Source organism: Lepisma saccharinum, chromosome 12 (genome assembly GCF_977018435.1).
Source record: "Lepisma saccharinum chromosome 12, izLepSacc3.1, whole genome shotgun sequence".
Taxonomy (NCBI): domain Eukaryota; kingdom Metazoa; phylum Arthropoda; class Insecta; order Zygentoma; family Lepismatidae; genus Lepisma; species Lepisma saccharinum.
In genome coordinates this window covers 43,014,228-43,035,497 of record NC_139240.1, presented here as the reverse complement: position 1 = coordinate 43,035,497, position 21,270 = coordinate 43,014,228, and the positions used below count along the sequence as shown (strand labels likewise).

At 39.1% G+C, this 21,270-nt stretch overlaps 1 protein-coding gene across 1 annotated transcript in view; it reads left to right on the top strand.

Annotated features, from left to right (window-relative positions):
* The first annotated feature begins 14,899 nt into the window (after positions 1-14,899).
* The window catches only part of LOC145996032 (transcription factor hamlet-like), a 438,379-nt gene continuing 432,008 nt past the window's right edge, over positions 14,900-21,270 (top strand). Inside the window, exon 1 of the mRNA XM_083132219.1 lies at positions 14,900-15,082. Within this exon, the coding sequence (XP_082988345.1) occupies positions 15,046-15,082 (37 nt within the window). The 5' untranslated portion in view covers positions 14,900-15,045. The remainder of the gene's footprint in view (positions 15,083-21,270) is intronic.

The following is a 21,270-nucleotide window of genomic DNA, read 5'->3' as shown; positions in this document are numbered from 1 at the left end:
AAAAAAGAGGCCCTCACAGATGGTAGACGTTGACGGCGTTGTGAGGCTTCAAACTGACATCTATCTGTACCGACGATAGTTGGCCTCATCTTTTCAGGACCATGAGAGACATGGATTGTTCACGAACCATATAAGATGGAAAGCACATCAGATGTCTAACTGTACGGCCTCAAAATCAACAACGCAAGGATTCAATCACGACTAAGGGTTCGTCGTGCTGACCACATGTCACCTCATAACAGGTTCGATGATCTCCCGCCTCGGCAGGTGGAAGTGAGGCCGGCACACACACCTGTATTAGTACACATTTGGATACATGCCACGAGAATACTGACACGTAATGAAATTTGTTTGACTCAAACATGCTGCAGAAACTCTTTTCACGTAATTTAATAGCCGGCCTCCGTGGTAGAATAGTTAGCACGCCAGGGATCCCAGGGCATGGATGTCTGTGTCCATTCATCAATTTCGTTATATCAGCACTCATCCCCATCTTCGCAATTAGCCAAAAGTGGCAGAAAAGCGAAGTAAAATAAATCAAATAAAGAATTAAAAAATGTAGATTTTAATATTTCACATTTGTGTTGCCTGATTGAATTTGTATAACAACCCTCAACCACAAGATTTTTCATACTTGTAATATTTACAAGTACTACTTTCTTAAAATAAGGGTGACTTAGAGGCTCCCTTGTCTCAACAAAACCTCTACACACAGACACATATAAAGTTCTCTCACATACAACTTACACTAACGATCAGGAGGAAATGCCTGTTCGGTATATAGGCTATCATGCAAATTTCCTTTCTAGAACCTACCTGAATTGCCTCACAGATAATTCTAATTTTAACGGTGAAATGAACATTTTAACAATATTATGAAACCATATTAAAAGTCCTCAGTTCAGCTCTTTCACACATGTCAAAGTTCATAGATGGTCACCAGAAAAAAAACCTTGGAGAATTAACAAATCAATAAAATTTACACCTGGAGGACGCAGAAGAATTAGTGGACCTACGAACTCTTTTAAGAATTTCTCAAAATTTTATTTCTGAGATTTTTCTTTTTAACTTTTCGATGCGTGGGAACATGAATTACAATTAGTTCTTTCATCAGTATCAATTACGCAATACAGCGAAATCAGATGATAAGCACCAAATCGTTCAACACGGATCTCCTTCATTATATTATAGTTAACTTCTACTAAAGTCAAGTGGTAGTGAATCCTGATATTCAATGCTGATACATACATCGATTTGAAGAAAGTATTTATATGCAATTAAACACTTTCCATTCATAATATTTGCAGCTGCAAAGTTAATGCATCAAAGTGTGACAAATGTTTCACACAGACAAGGAACTAATATATATATACGTTATCTGTTTCAAGAAGATTGGAATTCATTGATATAAGAAGAAACTATCATGTACTGTTAACGAGAGTAAAATCATGGGATTTTACTTGAACTCTTTGTAAGAATCAGGATCACTCGAGGATAATTTTATGTACAAATGTTAGTGCTGTGATTTCATATATCGAATGCTATTATATTCTTATTTTCAATCCATGTACATATATTATTACTCAAGGACAGTTACTGATACAGTGTATATATTTTGAGTAACTTCAAGTTTTCTAATTAAATATTTACTGTGATAGTTGACATATATTATAAATAGAAACGAAAGCGATATTTACATGATACACTAAAGTAAGAGACGGTGAAATTTACATCGAAAGTATGATATGTGCACGTGTAACTCGGATGAGTACTACAAGCGTTACTGATTTTGTAAATATTAACTTCAAAATATTTAATAGTGTTGTGCAGTGTCAGTGTTTACAGGATTGATTACATACTACCTCGCTAGTGTGTCATTGTGACATAAACTTTTATCTAGGTCACTATTGATGAAGCAATGACCTTATAATTGTGTCACGTGGTGTGTGTATATATTTTATGCATGGACAATGATAACGTCATACTAGAACTTAGGTGTGTGGCGTAAGACTCTCAATCATTGCATGCATGAGTCAGCGTAATAAACTCACGTGTCAGTGTTTACCTTTCATACGCTGACAAGTATTGTTTATTTTGTTTATTTTTCTTTTCCTTTTCCTTTTCAGGAACTATATTATTATTCAAATTACATATTTTCGGTTATGTTATGTTAATTCAATAATTTTGGGACTATATTTTGTAATAAAAAAAGTCTCTCCATAGAAATGATCGATATGGAATACAACTTTAAATCTTTCATCTTTAAGTGAAAATCAAGAGATTTTCTTTAGGGGGTAGAGTAACGTATCGTACCCAAGGTATTGGATAGAAATGACAAGTCTTATGTCATTCTTAGCATAGTAGGAAACAGAGATAGGAATGCGGAATAAGCAATGAGGCAAACGTGAGGTTATTGTCTTGGGAGACGAGGAGGCTTGGAGTGTTGGAATTGACAGGGAGTGAGATCAGTTGGCGAGAATACGAGAGAGAGTAAGGACTGCGGATTGTGAGAGAGAAGCGAAGTGGAGAACGATTAGGACAATGGCGTTTGATGAGATTGATGTCTGACAGGGAGGTCAGACAAGTGACATTTGAGAGGATAAAAGTGGGAATAATCTTCATCTATTTATAAGGTAAGTAATATCCTTTTCTAAACCAATCCATATCGGTTCAGTCATGGAGAGTACAAAACCCCAAATCTAACTTAAGTTAATTTCTATCGCCATTCCTTTAAATGTAACCTCTTGTATTTATCACATTTAGGCCAAGCGCTTGATAACCATCTGAAAGATGAATGAGGAATAACTACATCACCTAATACAATCTAAATGTAAATAAGCAACTTAATGTTTATTTTAAGCTAATCCAGCATTTTCCCTGCGCATAGGCTAATCATAGAATCATGGCGCAATCTAGATTTTTCCACCCTGACATTCTCGAAACTATTAAGTTTCAAGGTAACATTCACGAGGATGTATTAAGATTCAATGATAAATTTGAAAGTTTAGCCATTCTTAATGAGTGGGATGACTCTAAGAAAAGACAGATGCTACCCAGCATCTCCACCACATATCGCAACGCTACGACTGCGTTGGGATCGAACTATGAACCTTTAGATTGTGCCTTGGGTACGATACGCTTCGCAATTTGCCAAAAGTGGCAGAAAAGCGAAGTAAAATAAACCAAATAAAAAATTGAAAAGTGTAGATTTAATATTTCATATTTGTGTTGCTTGATTGAATTTGTGGACTTAAAGTCTACTTTATACACAGAAAGGCTAATTGGGACTGGAATTACAGTTTAAAGTGGGATCCGAACCAGTATGTGCCTCCACCGGGTATCGAACCCGGAACCCCTTTATTACAAGCAATTACGCGATCGGGGAGGCCATATTTCTGTTGCTTTCCAAGCCTTATTTTGTAATTGCGCACTGCTACTATTATTAGTAAAACACATTTTATATGTCTGTTCGATATGATATGACATTTAATTAGGAAAAGCAACGGATAATGTAATATTTATATAAAGTTAATTAATGTATTAAGTATGTTCTTACAACAAAGGTAGAATATGATAGGAAGCCAGTGCCAAAATTAGCCATAAGTTTCTTTAATTCCTTGCATTAGTATTTGCCTTAAAATATTGTTACAAATAAAATATAAAAATAAAGATCCTCAAACTCAGGTGGATAATAGAACAAATTATAATTCTCAGCATGCATTTACCTTCCATTATTAGAAGTATCATTCGATCGAAAAACAATTTCTGACTCTTGGCTGATAAGTGCGACGTGCCTAAAATACAGGATGACGTAACAGCATGTTTATTCCATATTTTTTGTTTTGAATTTGCATTGCTCTTACTTTATTTTACGTATAATTTACCACTTCGCTAATCGCAACGATGAGAATGAATGAAGGGATGATCACAAATGCCTGTGAATAGGACAAAGAGCACAAACCCTACAGAGTAATACACTGATCGTTGGCCCACACGCCAGAGCCTCGTTATCCCGCAAGAATTAAGTTTCCAGCATATATCACCTGGAAGAAATATTGTTATTTGGATGTTTCCCGACAAGCCATCGTTTACTTCTCCATCAGCTAATTCATTCACCCCCTCGGTAGCCGAGGGCGTTAAGTTGTCGACTTTTGATTTTGCCTCCGAAGTTCCCCGGTTCAAGTCCCAGTGTTGTCTGCGAGTGTCTATTCATCAATTTAAACTAATCATCACTCATCCTGTTCGTTGCGATTAGCCAAAAGTGGAGAAAAGCGACGCTAAATAACAAGAAAACACAAATGCAAATTTATCCTCATCGTTACCATCAACTTGGAGAATCTGTAAAGTAATGTAAAAATATTAAAGGGAAATTCCAGGATATTCAGAAATAAGTCATGTCAGAGCATGCCCGGACAAGAACTTTCCTTAGAATTGGATATTTAAAATAAATGCAATAGGTTTCCTGTAAAGAAAAACCGGCAGTGGACTACATGGACAAGATATCACATAAATAATGTCTGCCCCCCCCAAAAACAATATTTGCATTGTTTTGGAATAAATGTATTCTACTATCATGTATTTCATCCCTTGTTATCAAATTAAATTAACAGTTTTGGTGTATAATATCAAAAGATGTATGAAAACACAGTGTTTCATGGGTTATCTACTACATTCTTCGCATAGCTTTCTTCCTCTTGGTGACGTCACAAGCTCTATCCATTACCGTGCAAGTCGCAAAGTGGCCCCCTATGAGTAGTATATTTCTTTGACACATCGGCTCCTAGGTGGACTAGAATACCTAGATCCCTGGGTGTACAGTGGTGGAAAAAAGTTCTTCCCCATAATACTTTAATGGCAGTAAATAATGCCGGAAAGGTAGGCAACACACATTGCACCTTAAGGTGATCGGGTGATTCTGTCTGTCTCAAGGAGCAACTCGTCTTTCATGCAATAGCAAAGAGACACAGGAAATATAGGAAAGTCACGTGACATCAGGTGGAATGTTGTTCGTCATAAAATCGCCTTTTCTCAAGCCAGGTCGCAGAACCGACAAGAGTTATAGCCTATGTCCGAAAATGATTCCCCTAAAACCGTTGAACTAAACGCTAAAATAATTCTTGCTTTAAGTACAAAGGCTACTATACTATATGTGCTGCGGTAGCTCGGTCGTTAGGAGTTTGATTACCATGCGAGAGATCTGAGTTCGATCTCCGACTGGGGAGAATTGGAATTTTGTCCACCTGTTCAAGTGGCTCCGGCGCCCACCCAGTGTCGTATAAAGTGGGTACCTCTGGGAAACTTTGGGGGGGGGGGGTAAAGGCGGGCAGGGGCGTGGTGCTGATCACATTATCCCCATCTTCGGCCGTAACAAGAAAGTGTGGGACCCTAACTCCACACCCCCTACACGCCTTCATGGCTTGATTCAAAGCACAAGGTAGCACTTTGCTCTTTCATTTACTATACGTCCCGATTTTGTCGGAATAGAACTTTCTAATTTCTATGTGGAATTTCTTCCAAGTTCCGTAGGGATGTGAATATATTTCGTTTTAAAAACCACGGCCGATATCCTGTGTGTGTTTGGGGGGGGGGGGGGTAGGCTATAATTCAAACATGTGAGGTGATACTTTTCTCACTACTCCATTCTCCGATTCTTCGTATCAGAAATAAATCTTAATTCCACACACTGAAAATGTAGCATTTCCTACATCTTAGCATGCAAATATCTAGCAGCAAAGTAATGTGTAGGCACATAGTGGTTCGGATACCACTTTAAACTGTAGGTGCATTCCCGATTAGTCTTACTGTGCATAAAGTGGACTTAAGACAACAAATCAACCAACCAACACAATCCGGTTATCGTCCAGATTATCGAAACCAGAAGCTTCGTCGCGAATAACATAAGCAGGAAGACAATGTGAAATTACCGAACAGAAACAGAACCTAGAAAGGCAAAATTAGATTAAATCGACGATACAGCACGCGTTCTGAAATGAAGAAGAATACGAAAGTTGAAGGACCTCGATACACACACACACACACTTTTCCTCCCCTCAATGGTAAGTTATCCTTCTTGCAGAGAAGCCTTTACGTAGGCCTTCAAGGCCACGACGAGAAAGTATTTTACGTGCAATGGCGGGACCAAAACACAGGTCTAGTTTGATATGAAAGCTGTGTTCCTCCTTATTTCGTACGTCATTGATAACAGGAACACGGGCCTCGTCTGCTAACCCTAGTTTCGTAGAGCAGACGCCTTTTGCCACCCTTTGGTTCCGTGACCTTAGCTCATAGTTAGCAAGAGGGAATGACTCACCAGATACCTGTTGCCTCTGAGCTTATGCAAGAATAGATATTTCGTTAGCGTCTGTAAGTATTGTTTCATCTGCAGTTATATCAGTTAACGTTCGAATTGTTTCCTAATGGTTACGTTATTTATAAATTAGTTCTCGAGAGTGAGCTTTCTATCTTTGTATGGGGGGGGGGGGTATCCAGCCTGCATGTATTATTTTTTTCCTGAAACAAGAAGAAATTCCAAGACAAAAAAAGAGTCGTAGAAGAGTAGTTAAAAAAAAGAAAACGAAAATGTAAATGTTTAATTAAATTATTGTATAGATCGAGTGAATAATATTTTTTCACGGGGCCTCCTCGATGGCGTAATGATAACGTCGTCACCTTATAATCAAGGGATCCCGGGTTCGATACACGGTGGATGCACGTAGTAGTTCGTGTGTCATTTTAAACTGAAGGTCCAGTCCAGATTAGCTTATCTTTGCAGAAAAAATAAAAAATAAATTGTCACAGTGTAAGAAAATATCATGTTCAACCACATACAAAAGGAAATAATTTATTCCATGTTGGAGTTCACATTTATAGCATCTAACGAACACAATTTTGGATCGCAACGTATTTTCTCAGATCCATTTTAATTATACGTGCATGATAAAATAACAGAAGTTGAGGAAAGAGAAAGCCAAGCGAAACACAGATGCCTTCTCCAAAATTTCAAATCTCGTTACGTAAGGTTCTGGGTTGAAGTCCCGGGCACGCATGACTCTCTTGTTCTTGCCCTTTTATCTTCTCTACTGTATTTCATCATAAATCGTCGTTATGGTTTACCTAGAGGGGAGAAATAATGACAATAATTGCCAATACAAAGTCAATAACGAACAGAACAACAACTCAATTAGGAAGATGTCAAGAAAGAAACAAGACTTTACAGTGTCTCAGTCTCTCGGTTTCTCGAATTGAAAATTGCTCTCCCGTTCTCGGTCTCGACTATAGTTAAATATAGAAATCGAAAAAGTATGTATATATTTCATATATCCCGGTTTTATAGGAGATTTCGTGAGAGATGAAATAAGTACTCTTCGATCATGTTTATTTTTATTAGTTTTGTTACGTAACATCACTTTTCTTCCTAGTCGCGGACGAGTGACCATTACATGAAATTAATGACGAAATACTCAAACACCTGTGACAAGGACGGTACTCAAATCCGGGAACTTTGGTGACGAGATCGAAGGTTGAACACTTAATGAGCTTGCCCACCGAGTCTGCTTAATGTTGCTTGTGTCAGGTAATTCGAAATAACTGTCAATATCCCACAATCATTATCATTTGTTTCATAATTTATTTTATTGATGTTATTAACCTGAAGTCGAAGAAATAGTTGAAAGGCAATAATGCAAGATTGAATGTCTCTGATGTTACTTCGTGCCGAATAATATGACGTGATATTATGATATGAATATATTAATAATATACTATGCCTAGTTATTCCATTGATTGATCCCAATTGCGCACACAAAATATGGTATAATGTCCACTCCTAACCAACCTCCGTGGCGGAGTGGTTAGCACAGCGCGCTACGACAGCATGGGCCTCTGGTCCGAATCTCGGCTTGGCTATGGGTATTCTTGGTGAGTGTCCGTTAATCAATGTCGTCATATCATCACTCATTACTCATCTTCATCGTCGCTATTTGCAAAAAGTGAAAGAATAGCGACACTAAATAACAAAAATCCAATCAAATGGAACATCTTCACCGATTTAATTCTATACCGTACAAAATTCCCAGTTTATTACTGCTTCTTGCTTCATTTTACTGCATCTCAATTGTTTTCCGATTCGAAAAAAATTGGAATGTTGAGCAGTTGATTGTGCATTGTTTCGTTGTTTGGATTGTTTAATTAACGTCGCATTAATTAGTTTTAGACCAATCGTGACAGAGGGAATCGAGAGCACAAAGGAAGGGGAAAGACAAGTTAGAGACCACGGCTCTCTTTAAAGGTAGCATTCCGTGAATACGACTGAAGTGACTGAAGAATATATTTGGATAAAATTTGTTTCGCTTTTTCCTTTTCTTTCTGTTTCAGTTATTTTACTTAACTTTTCTTTTACCACTCGTGTTAATCGTGTCGGCGAGGAAGAATTATAAACTCGTGAAATGGACGATGGGACAAAAAATATATATGCCTCTCCCACGGTTCGAAACTGTGACCACAAAATATTGTCTTATTTTTAAAATTTACGTCAAATATGGTTTCACTCGTCTCTTTCTCAAGGCGTTCCATTGCCTCTTCGATGGCGTAGTGGTAACGTCTTCGACATGTAATCAAAGGCTTCCGAATTCCATACCAGATAGAGGAACATTTGGTTCGGACCCCACTTTAATCTGTAGGTCCAGTGCATAAACTGGACTTAAACCATTAGCGTGTGGCATGTGGCCTGTGATGAGAACCATCATTTCAGTGAACCTTCTTGACAATGAGTAGTATCACTCGAAAAATATTTTCTTACGTGTAGGTCTTGTTAAGAAACCAGTTGCTGAAATGTTCTTCTTGAGGCCACGTAGCACCCAGCTGTTGTTTGTTGTTGCTGGGGCATGAGTCATGTGATTCATGCTATCAATGCTCAATCCTTCCTGAGAACTCAGATCCACCAGACAAACTTAAGCGAATAATTTGTTATTTGGGTTGCATAAACAACAGGCTTTAAGACGTTACGAAATTCTAGGTCCCGTGGCCCAGGTAATTCTTTCTCCGACTGTACTATGTATCACACTTCCTGGGTGAACCAGGTGTAATTAGACAAATATAAAATTAATTTATAACTCCATTCAGTTAAACCTAACGATGACTACATTATCTCATCAGTGATCCTGAGTTTTACTGTACTCCCATATCAAAGCGACTGTACGATTCTTCCTACAATAAACTGTTAAGGGTTTAGTGTTAGTGTTTTTATGATAGCTTCGGTTAGGCTCAGAAAGAGTTAGTTCTATCGGCAATAAGAGCAATGAGTTCACTAACTGTGCAAGGGAAACGTAGCACACTTTATGCTGAGATAGGATAATCGGAACTGGACCTATTGTTTAAAGTGGATTTGAATCGTTGTGCATTGTTCTCCCGCCGGAAATCGAATCCGGGCCCAGTTGATTACAAGGCGATAACGTTAAAAACAACATCATTTGAAAGGCCCAACAGATCAATCGAGAAGTTGCTTGAAAATCTGAAAAATGGTTGACTACAAACAGACAGAAGGATAAATCAGGTAAATTATTATTGCATTGATCTACTATTTGACAGATCTACTGGCCCGCCAAATTTCGTTGTGTACTGGGATACCAAGAGTTTACACGGACAAATCAGAGAGAATATCCGGCAAGATATGCAACCAGCAGTACAATGCAGTTGAACGAGGTTGCATACATGACAGGAAACACTGGCACCTATTGCACTGGCGGTATACGAGCTGTCTTGGATCTAGCGGAAAAGCCTAAAATCTGATAATAAACCTTTTCTTCAAGCAGACTTAATCTCCAGGAAAATATAAATCGTTGTTTAACAGAAACTCACGTTTATCCTCGAATTTTCCGAGAAAGAACAGAAGGTGCGCTTCACGGCACGGGAGTTGATAATTTTGTTGATCAGAAGATACCGCGTGGTCTGGTTGGCGAAAGTAAATCATGCCAACATTTATGAACAAAGCAAACATTACAGAGTATGCAGTGAACATTTCCCCTCAGGTAAGTTCATATGCCACCTTTCTCTGCGACTTTTAGTACAAATGGATCGAGCTGGGGTGTTTAATCATACTTGCAAGAGTGTTTCTTTGTTTTTTGGTAGAAAGGTGCTGATACTTCGATAAGTTTGACGATAAAAATGATAATCTTCAAAGTTTAATTCATTTTGATACTTGTAAGTTTGTACTTGATTATTTATTAGATTTCGTTCGTTAACACAAACTGTTATTAATTGTTATTCAATCCATGAGAAAAGGTGCCGGTATAAGTAGGTTTTGCATACTGTCAGAAAAAAAAACACTGCTATCGAAGTATTCCAAATTGATTGATTGATTTGGTTTATTTTACTTCGCTTTTCTGCCAGTTTTGGCTAATCGTGAAGACGAGGCTGAGTGATGATATGTTGAAACTGATACAGCGAAACTCACAAAGAACACCCATGCTCAGGCTGGGATTCGAACCCGGGACACCTGGCATCGTAGCGCGCTGTGTTAACCACTCCGACACGGAGGCCGGTATATCCAAAATTGTCAAAGCCAGGAGTGAAATTACTGTTTTCGAGCACCTCACATTTTAAATGACAGCGCTTGAACAAACGTTTAAATGAAAGAGAGATGATAATGGGAGAACCTTCGAATTTACAGTTAATCTGTACTGGATGTAAATATTTCAGGCAGAATCCTAACCACTAATAATACGAAAACAAAGTGATTCCAGGTAGCTGGGTCAAGTAAATAAACACACGTGAACTACAGTTGGCCAAAGGTTTAGGCCCCTTTTCATTTCGTTATTGTCCAGATCATATGGATCTACACTGCAAAACTTCGCTTTTTCTCCATATGTTTTTCTGTCGACTGCGCAAAGAGTTTGAACATATGAAAAATCACCGCTGTTTCCAGATGGCACGACATTGTCATTAATTTTATGCAATGTTACCGATATTTTACACAGTATTAACAAACATACAGTTGACGCAGGTGTGACGAACGCTACGTGGTGGGTATTTCCTTGCAGACGACAAACAACTTGGCCGCGAACATGGCGGCGGTGCGAATCCTGACGTCACATGAAACCCACCAATTATATCTGGAAGTTAAAGTTTTACCGTGGATCGAGCGGACAGGTCTAAATTTCGAATTAATACCTTTCTTCATCTTGGAAACCTCCCTTCTCAGATTTTTCCAGATTTGAGGCTGAACAATGTGTATAAAAACTTTGTGGTTTAAAGATGCTATGCTGCTAGCTTGTCACTTTTATTTACAGCAATATACGATCAAGGGCGCCCACAGAGTGTTCCCCCTGAGATATCAGGAAAGACTTCATGTAAATCGAATGGCAAAATTGTAGCATGAATACATGTAGCATGAATGGACGAGGGTTGCTATGAAAGACAACAGAATAAGTGGTGTCTGTAAATCGTGAAAACAAACAAGAAGACAAATAACTGCTCATCAACAAAGTGATAGATATTTCTGGGAAGGAAGCAGTTTATATTTACAGGTATTTTAATTTAATTTTAATTTTATGATTTGTAAAATAATTATAAATTATAATAATAGGTAAAATATAAATTACTCTCCCAACCCCTTCGGGTTCGAAGTGGAAATTCCTGGAGAGCTTTGCCCATTTTGGGAAAAAGTGGGGGATGCTTGTGTGAATCAACGTCGAGAAAATGCACTGGTTGGGGGGTGCCTACGAAAATTATCCTGGTGGGGGATGGACGCTTTATGAGAACTGGAGGATAGCATTCCCCATGTTGCCTCCACTTCGAGCGGACGGCCTTGTATACGATGGTACAATAGAAATACCTAACTTGGAAATATGAACAGGTTTTAAAAGTGCCGTCCATAACAAAACTAAATAAATAAATACTGAAGCTTTTCACTTGGTCCTTAACACACGTCCATCATGTATGAGGTTAAGTCCAACCAGAATCAAACACGGTTTTCCCTCGTACGTCGTCGTCTCTTCCATCGCACAAGATAACTCAACTTGAGAAGAACTCAGAGAAAAATGAACCAATGTGGGTTTTTGAAAAGGTAGCTGAACTTGCGTTAGACAATTAGGCAGCTAATAGTACGTAGGTCCACTTATGATTAGGCTATCCTTTCAAGCACCAGAGCGGATACGGATCCATAAGTTTTGTTTGAAATTTCATATCATTTTGCAAAGTACAGTTATGTATTTTCAAGGTAGTTCACGTTACAAAAAAGTAATTTGATGATGTGAGAATTAATCAATGAATAATCAAGAACGAGAGATCAGTCAACAGGCACAAAAACAAAAAACATTGTTTTTCTATGTTTTAAGTATGATTGAAGTGACTGGACTCCACTTTAATTCATACTGAATGTTATTTCATATTATTTTGCAAATTACAGTTATATTTTCTCTTCCCGATTGAAATCTCACCCTCCCACTTGATCAGTGGATGTTGTCACTATGGTGAAAAGCTGATAGATTATTTCACATTGCATTTCTGTCACTTTTGGCAAATCGCAACACAAGTTCCTGCCTGCAGGTCCAGACGCCAGAGCCTCGTTAGTTTGCAAAATGGAGGTGGACTTTACTTGACGTCATGTATTTATTCTGTGTACTCTTACTTCAATGAAGAAATTGTAGATGTAACAATGGTTAAGTGGTAGAGAAGGCCCGCACAGCCTTAACTTCGCCACGGAAAATACGGCGAATTAGGCCCGTAGCCAGAATTGATCTCCAGGGGAGGCTCACGGGTAAATCAAGTCAATTTTTCAAAAGTTTAAAAGTGTTAAATGAAGGTAAATTATGTGTGTGTGGGGGGAAGGGGGAGGGTGGTCATTAAGTTACATAAACTTTAGGAATATCACACAAATGCTACATTTTTCTATATCTTTTAAAACATCACTTGAAGTTTTAATTGGGTGCTACTGAAATCATCCCTTACTACACACTCCATACTATGTTTGATGATACAGATATTTACGAGACCCAAGAAAAGATGGAGAATTTTCAATCATAGTGTTTAGCGTACATTCCACTCCCCGGCCGAAACAATAAAACTCCCCTTCGTTCTCAAAACTTGGGAGCTTTTAACCTTTGACGCAGAGGGAATTTGCATAATGACGTCAAAGTCACAGATTTCTGTATAAATAGGAGGTCACAACAGGGACAATGAAGGTACAGATAAAGAAGCTCCCCTGTGAAGAATCTTTCTGAAGTCTGGAGAAGAGAATCTCCTAAATACTTGCCGCTACTTAAGACTTCTTATAAATAAGATGAACGAATGTAATAGCTCCTGTTCATGCTCCCTGAATTTAAATAATATCTGCTGTCTACATTTTCACTCTTCACTGCAAACAAATTACACAAAATAGCTTTACCTAATGTCAAGGGGGCTGACCTCGGTGCCAGGGGGGTCTCAGGCCCCCCCTGGCCCCTGTCTGGCTACGGGCTTGAATAAAACACTGCGTTAAATTGAGGCTATGGTGGATACTGTGAGATGACTTGCAGGGAGAACCAAGCTGGTACCAGGGCAATGATAAAGGCTCTAGAGAACTTGCAATTTTGTAATTTTTGCGTCCTTCTTCTACCCATGGAGTTTCCTGCTCCTAGAGTTTTCAAACTTTTACCTGTCGTGGATTCCCTCCGCTGACAAATCTGCACGCGCCTCCCCTCAATAGTAATAGATACATAAATACATGTGATGTAACCTTGAAAGATCAACACATATTCTCTTTATGTGTTTATTTACTATAGGTACACATACAAGTAATGAAGATATAATGTGTTTCATTAATACAGGTAGTGTACAATTTGTTTAATGTTTATAAGCTGGTGTCAATTCATTCAACGCTATGATATTCATGTTGATAAAAAGGGATAAATACATTCAATAAGAAAAGCTGGACAATGGATATTACAAACAGGATCACAGCAATGTTTAGATTTCTACATTTGATTGTAGTCCTGTTTCTGCTAACAACATGCGCAATGTAAGAAGGAAATCGCAATGGATTTCATCTTTAACCTTTCTCTTACAAAGCAGCATCTTCCTTTTGAAGGCTGACACCTTGTCTGAACAATGAGAACATCCAGTTTGTGGAAAATATCAGAAAGGTTTGCCAATTTCTGTGCAAAGGCACTAACTATCAATGAGGTTTTATAAGCATTGGCATCGATTTCTTCCACAACGTACGAGTGCAGTTCCTGTCCGAGTTCAAAAACACGGGAGATGAAATTGCCGATGGACAACCAACGTGAGATGCAATAATATTAATACAGAATATATTGATATTTTTTATTAACACATTTTACTCTTTCAGAAAGAAAATATTATTTTTCGTAAGTTCTTCACGCCTCCCCGACGAAACTTCTGCACTTCCCAATGAAGTGATGGAATGCGTACTGGAGCTTCAGGCCGCGATGTTTGCGGCACGATTACGCTAACCAGTGCACCACGGAGTTCGACGCTTTCCCATCGCTGCGGTTACAAACGCGCGTGTTCCGAGATTGAGCGAATCGATCGCAAAGAGGGGGGGGGATCTCTAAAAATAATAATAATAAAAAGAGAAGTCTTCCCTCTGATCGCATATTTCCGAGGAGCGCGCGTTGTTTGATGGGCGGGAGAGAGGGCGAGGGAGAGGGGGGAAGATATGTAACGATTCCCACTCTTCGGGACGACAAACAAGGGGGAGGGGGGCAAGAGGGGGTGTGGCCTGGATCTGGAACGCATCGTTCGATAGCTCCTCAAGCCGTGCGGTTTTTGCTCGCTCTCTCTCTTGTCACTCCGGAACGCGGGAGTGAGAGAGAGAGAGAAAGAGAGAGGGGCGACTCTTGGATTCCCGTCCTCCGCTCTGATTGGCTGTCGTCTCTTCAGGAGGCAGCGACTCCACAAGAGAGATGGTTCGGACGTCACGAGCATCTCAGACACTCGGCGTTCCTCCTAATCCACCGCGCTAGTGCGAAGCGACCGTCTCAAAGCTTGTATCCCGGCCTCGCGAACGGACAAGCCACCCTTCCCTATGCACCGGCCGTCGATCGAAGGATGAGATCCAAACCCGTGGCGAGGCGCCTTGCTCAAGGTAGGTCCCGTATTTTCATTTCATTCTTTCTTGCTTCCCCCCCTGTTGGAATCTTTATAAAGCACCCCCTGTCCCGGTTAGGCCCACTCCCCCCCCTCGTGAAGGGGGTGGGGGTTGAAGGGCATTAGCATTTGTATCGGAGAAACATCCCTTAGCTTTCGCTCTTATCCGCCCCCTTCTACCCCCTTTCCTAGTGCGTGAATAATACCTTACCGATTCCACCCATGTAATGACCTAAACAGACAGCTTGGTTTCTAGATATTAATCGTACCCTTGATATACTCTGATCTTTGTTATTATCTTTGTTATTTAGCGTCGCTCTTCTAGCTTTTTTGGCTATTCGCGACGATGAGTGATGAAAGATGAAATTGATGAAGGGACACTCGAAAAGAACAGCAGGTCCGGGATTCGAAATCGGGGCCCTTGGCTCGTGGTGCGCTGTCACATAGGTTGATTAAAGGTTACTTCTAATCATATTCGAAACTTGTGAGTTGGTTTGGTTAAATCCTTTGTAATCAAGGGGATCCGTGTTCGATCCCCAGTGCGTACCCAAATTCAAACTGTTGGCCCAGTCCCGATTAGCCTATTTTAGCGCAGAGTGAACTCAAATAACTTTTGACAAGCCGCGACTTGTTTTCCTTGCATTTCCTTGCAAGTTGTGTTCTCGAAACTTATTTCCAATTGTTTTAGTTTCCCAGATATTTATTAGCCCTCAGTGGCATAGTGGTTAGCACTACATATTGCAAGGCAAGTTAATTTCGTGCTCTAATATCAAGTTGTCGTTGGTACCTCGTGCATTTCACTTACCCGATCACCGTGGCGAAGTTGATATCACAGCGCGCTACAACTCCAGTTGTCTGGGGTTCGAATCCCGACCTGGGTATGGGTATTTTTGTGAGTGTCCCTTAACGAATTTTATCATATCATTACTCATCCTTATCAGCCAAAAGTGACAGAAAAACGAATCTAAATGACAAAAATCAAATCAAGCATTTCACAGTTAATTTTCCATTTCTTAAAATTGTTTTGCGATATAATTTGAGAATTATAGAGACAATCTTAAATAACTTACAAATAGAAATAAAGAATTATTGTAAATATCAGTTATGTTAGTGCAAGGGTTACTGTTTCGATCCCAACAGAAGATTCACTTGAGTGGTTCGGATTTCATTCTAAAGTAAAGTGAGTACTCCTGAACATAAAAGTGAGATTGAAAAAAAATATTTTCGTGACTTTTCGTTTGCGCATGTTACACACATAGGCCATAACTTCTTCATTCTTCTTTAATTTTTTTTTACAAATCCTTTGCGTTACTTTATACCTCCTTGCACTAGTCACGACGACGAGTGTCCGTGATTTAACACATAAGGAAGAGAAACCATGGATTCGAACCCTGAACTGCTGGTTAATTTTGGCAGAGTGTGTGTGCTGCTTGAATGAGCATGTCTTTCGAAGCGTGTGAGGAGTTCGATGCTTCCTTACGACGTGTACATTCGGTCAGACTAATGAACCCCGAGTAGGTTTTTTTCCGTTTCCGCCCCTGGAGCTTCTTCATTGCGCCATTGACAAATACAGGAAGTAAATATGCCTTCTTTGTATCCGGATAAGTATTCACCTCATGCATGATGTATGTGAAATAAATAAGAGAGGTAGAATAAAGATGAAAATTATTGAAAATTATTGAAAGCTCAAGAACGTATTGGATGGGGTACAGAAATGAAAGTTAAATAAGTGATGAATTCCATATATAGATAGATATATACAACTGTTCAGAGAATGCATAATGCCTTAGTAAACAACGCTGCATATAGCTTTCCATGTTCTCAAACTTGGATTTAAGTAAGAATGAAGTGTGAGTTGAAGACTAAAATTGGTAAACGCTGTAAGCGCCACAATAATTCAAACACCGTTTTCCACGTTAAACTGTGAAATGTGCCATGCTTTATAATGTGGTAAACGTGAAATGTGGCTGGTAGCCCTCTAAGTAGTTCAAAGGGCATCTAAAGAGGTCACTAGTGTGCACGTTCTTACGGCTGATGTGCGGAACGATGCGATTTCCCAACACTTTCGCTTTTGGCACTTACAACGTTTACCACTTTCAGTTCTCAGTTGTCAGATTTATTGCAAGGAATTGAAAACTCCAATAATACGGGAGGATCTCGACGACATAAAAAAGTTGAATTTTTAAAATTTATTCGAATTTTATGTGAAGAATCGTAAACTAATCGTGAAGATGGAATCGTCAGCTTTTAAGGGTAAAACTAGGTCTACAGGCCTAATAGGCTAAATAAATTTTGATTTCTCCTGTACTCCTCCGTGATGGCTTAGAGATAACATCATCGAATTGTAACGAAGGGGTACCAGGTTCGACACCCGGTGGAGGCACATAGTGGTTCGGATCCCACTTTAAACTGCAGGTCCAGTCCCCATTAGCCTTTCTGTGCATAAAGTGGACCTAATAAAGCAAACTCAGCATCTACACATTTTGTTTCCTTCTTGCCTTGTTTCCCTCGCATTCTCTCTTTTGTTGTATTTCTTTTCTTCCTTTCTTTATCATCATTCATAATTTTATCTTTCTTTCTCCAACTCGCCATTTTTTCCATTCTACATTCTCCATCGCACCTATTACGTGCTATTTCGTCATTTCTCTTTCTATTCATGTCTTCTTTTCAAATCTCCATCTATCCACATATCTTTCTATGCTCTATCTTATCTGTTTCTTCTCATCTTCTCCCTTTACCTCTCCTCAGGACACCGTGTTTCTCTATTCTCTCTCTATTTCCACCATTCTCTTCATCCTCCGCGTCTTTCTATTCTCTGTTTCTCACAATATTATTTTTATTATCTCATTCTCTCTAGTGTTGCCCACGGGACGAGACGGGACAGGCTTTTAAAAATTCGAGACGAGACGAGATTGATCATGTGTCCCGAGACAAACGAATATTTTCGAGACGAGACAGCATTTCACAGCATTTCCACGAGACGAGACAGGCCAAGGTCTCGTCTCGTGGGCAACACTAATTCTCTCTTTGCCTCACACACACTCATCAGAAATGGAATTTGTCATGCATTGCCCTATTAGACGGTGGTTACTTATTATTAATTCACCAGCTCAAAAGTTAAGCTGTAGGGCCAGTCCCGATTAGCCTTTCTGTGCATAAAATGGACTTAATTCCAAGCAAGTTATACCATCAATAACGAATAAGAAATAATGAACAATTTAGGTTTATAATTCTAACAAGATGTATATATGTGCCGCTTGATTTTGGGCATCATACAGCATCTCCCAAGTGTCCATAGGCCAAATATATGGGGCTGAAATAGTTCTGTGCACAGCGTTGGGATAGCAACAACCTTTTCTGTATCCACGGTATGGGAAAAAGAAAAGGAACATCAAAATGAAAAATGAAATTTTACTGGTAACCAGTGGGAGATTGATTTACTGCAATATTTAGTGAAGGCATCTAGCGTACGCAGTTCTAGGGAGAGGTCAGGATAGCAACAAAATACTTCGTAATTATTGTTTTTTACTTTCGTTTTTAAAGTTAATTAAAGACAAGAATGGCAATTTAACGCGGGTTTTGTTTTTTCAGAGTTGTGCTTTCAATTGAAAATTTTAATTTGCTCAAAATTTCGGACGGGGTTGTAGCCCCGTGAGCTCCCCCTACGTACGTCTGCAATATCACAGGAAGAAACTGAGATATGAATGAACTGAAAATGGCCATTGTACTTACCTTGCTGTAGTTCACCAAAGAGCAGTGGAGACAATACTGAAACACGTCTCTGCAAATTGACACACCTGTGTATGAGAAAAAAATATTTACAGTATGATAAATTTTCAGTCCCAGTGACTAGATTAACAAACCGAGAAAGTAACTGATAACAATTACAAATAATAAATGCAAGCATTAAATATTGGCTTTGATAACTTTTTTCATTACAGGTTTAATTTTTTGCTTTATCGTTACCAAAGTCATTGTTTTCCATACTATAATTATTACAATTAATATGAACATTAAATTAATTTATAAGTCGTGATTATAGCAATTTCTACAAACAGAAATCGAAGCATCAAAACAATATCATGAATAAAACTATACCGATTCAGCATTTAGCAGTTAATTTTTCCTACAACAGATGACACTGGTGTAGTTGCTAATAAACTAACAATGGCATGGAGTCGTAAATAATTCAAAACCAATATCAGTAAATGTATTTCATTCTTTTCTGCAGGATGTCCTAAAAATTTGTAACCAATTCACTCCAGAGCAGAACCGTGGGGAACAAATTTCTGTATGGTCAGAAGACACGCAACAAAACAGTATTATTATAGTAACAAGTAAAAAGACAAGAACATCTAAAGTAAATAAACGCTAATGGTTACTTTGATTCGAAAATAATCCTGGAGAAAATTTCAGATTTATCGATAAAGAATTGGCAATGATATATGGAAGTTATGATTATATATGTTATAGACGAGCATTAGAAATATTGCCACATTTAAAAAAATCCAATAATGTTGTTTCAATAAGAAAAAAAATTAGAAACCGTGATATAAGTATTCTTAAGATGAGAAACAAGTAGAACACAAAACTATTAAATCAGAAAATAAGGGAAGCGTTCAAAAATATCCAATCATGTTCCACAATACATAAATTGTTTTCTGACAACAAGTGAAGTTCATAGCGCAGATTTCTATATTTTGACAGTCATCCTCGATAACAATGCACTCAATATTCCGCGATATATACCGAAGGTATTGCTTTATATACAGTACATATATGCACAGAGTTCCCACGCCCCGCGACACCCACATACACGGGAGCGCCGTACAACAACGACGAACTTTCAAATGGAGAATCAAACTTTTCCCGTGACTCGAACCCTCAACCTACTGGTTACCTTACCATCAGGTTATCTTGCCAGGACCTTCCCCTTTCACCTTTTCTTAGGGCTTAGCGATATCTTTAATTTGAAGTTGAGAAATAGGCATTTTTCTGCGATGACCGCACAGCACTTCACATAAGCAATTTTGCTCGGTGAGGCCTCGATAATGGAATTTTCTATCCTGTATGTATGCAACCGTGCGTCACAGACGCAAGTCATTTATTTTTCTCTCATACTAAAAGCAATAAAATGCTACGGAGATAGCATCATGTCAGCAGAGACACTAGTATGGTGAAGACGCTATGGTTAACACGTTTTCCCTTAAATCATGTATTATGCTTCATAGACCGCTATGATATTGTTATGTTTTTGTATTAAATAAACGTTTCGTAGGTCTTGTGTAGAAGTCTGCACTCTCCTGTGTCGGCCATACTTTGACTCGCCACACTGTCTGTCAGTTGCTTTACAAAAGAATGATACATGCATCAGGCAAACCTGAAAGCTGCATGGTTGCATACATACAGGATATACATTATTTTCGAGGGCTCGTAACGTCAAACCGAAGCTTAAACAAGCGAAACGTTACTAAGGAAAGTCTTTCGCCTTGATGTCTTCTACATGCTGTAAAATTTTTGTAGTGTTGTACGGTGACACACGAAGGAAATACAGTTTTGAAATTTTAGTCCAATCACCCTACTGGAGTTAATGTTTCATTTATATTATTTAGCGTCGCTTCTCTGTCACTTTTGATTAATCGCAACGATGAGTGATGAAATTGATGAACGTACACTCTGAAAGAACACCGACGCCCAGGCTGAGATTCGAACCCGTGACCCATGGCGTCGTAGCGTATTCTGCTAAACACTCCACCACATGGATCAGCTGAAGTTAATGTGGATTTACGAGTATCTAAATGACATTAACTTCAGCCGACTGCCGTGGCGGAGTGGATAGCATAACGCGCTACGACGCCATGGGTCACGGGTTCGAATCCAGGCCAAGGACATGGGTGGTCTTTGTGAGTGTCCCTTAATCAATTTCATCACCGATCCTCATTTTCGCGAGTAAACCCCAATCAATTAATTGTATCTGAATTTTCACCCCCCCCCTTTCCTCCTGCAGTACTGGAATTTGAATAAGCAAAGGCCACTAGGATACAAAGGCACAACAATACCTTCACTTACACCCCTCTAGAATCCTACTCCCGAGCATGGGCAGAGAAAAAGTCATGGGGAAGGTGGGGGAGTGGCTCGCGAGGGTTTAGGGGAGGGGTGACGTCACATTGTACGTCAATATTGCCT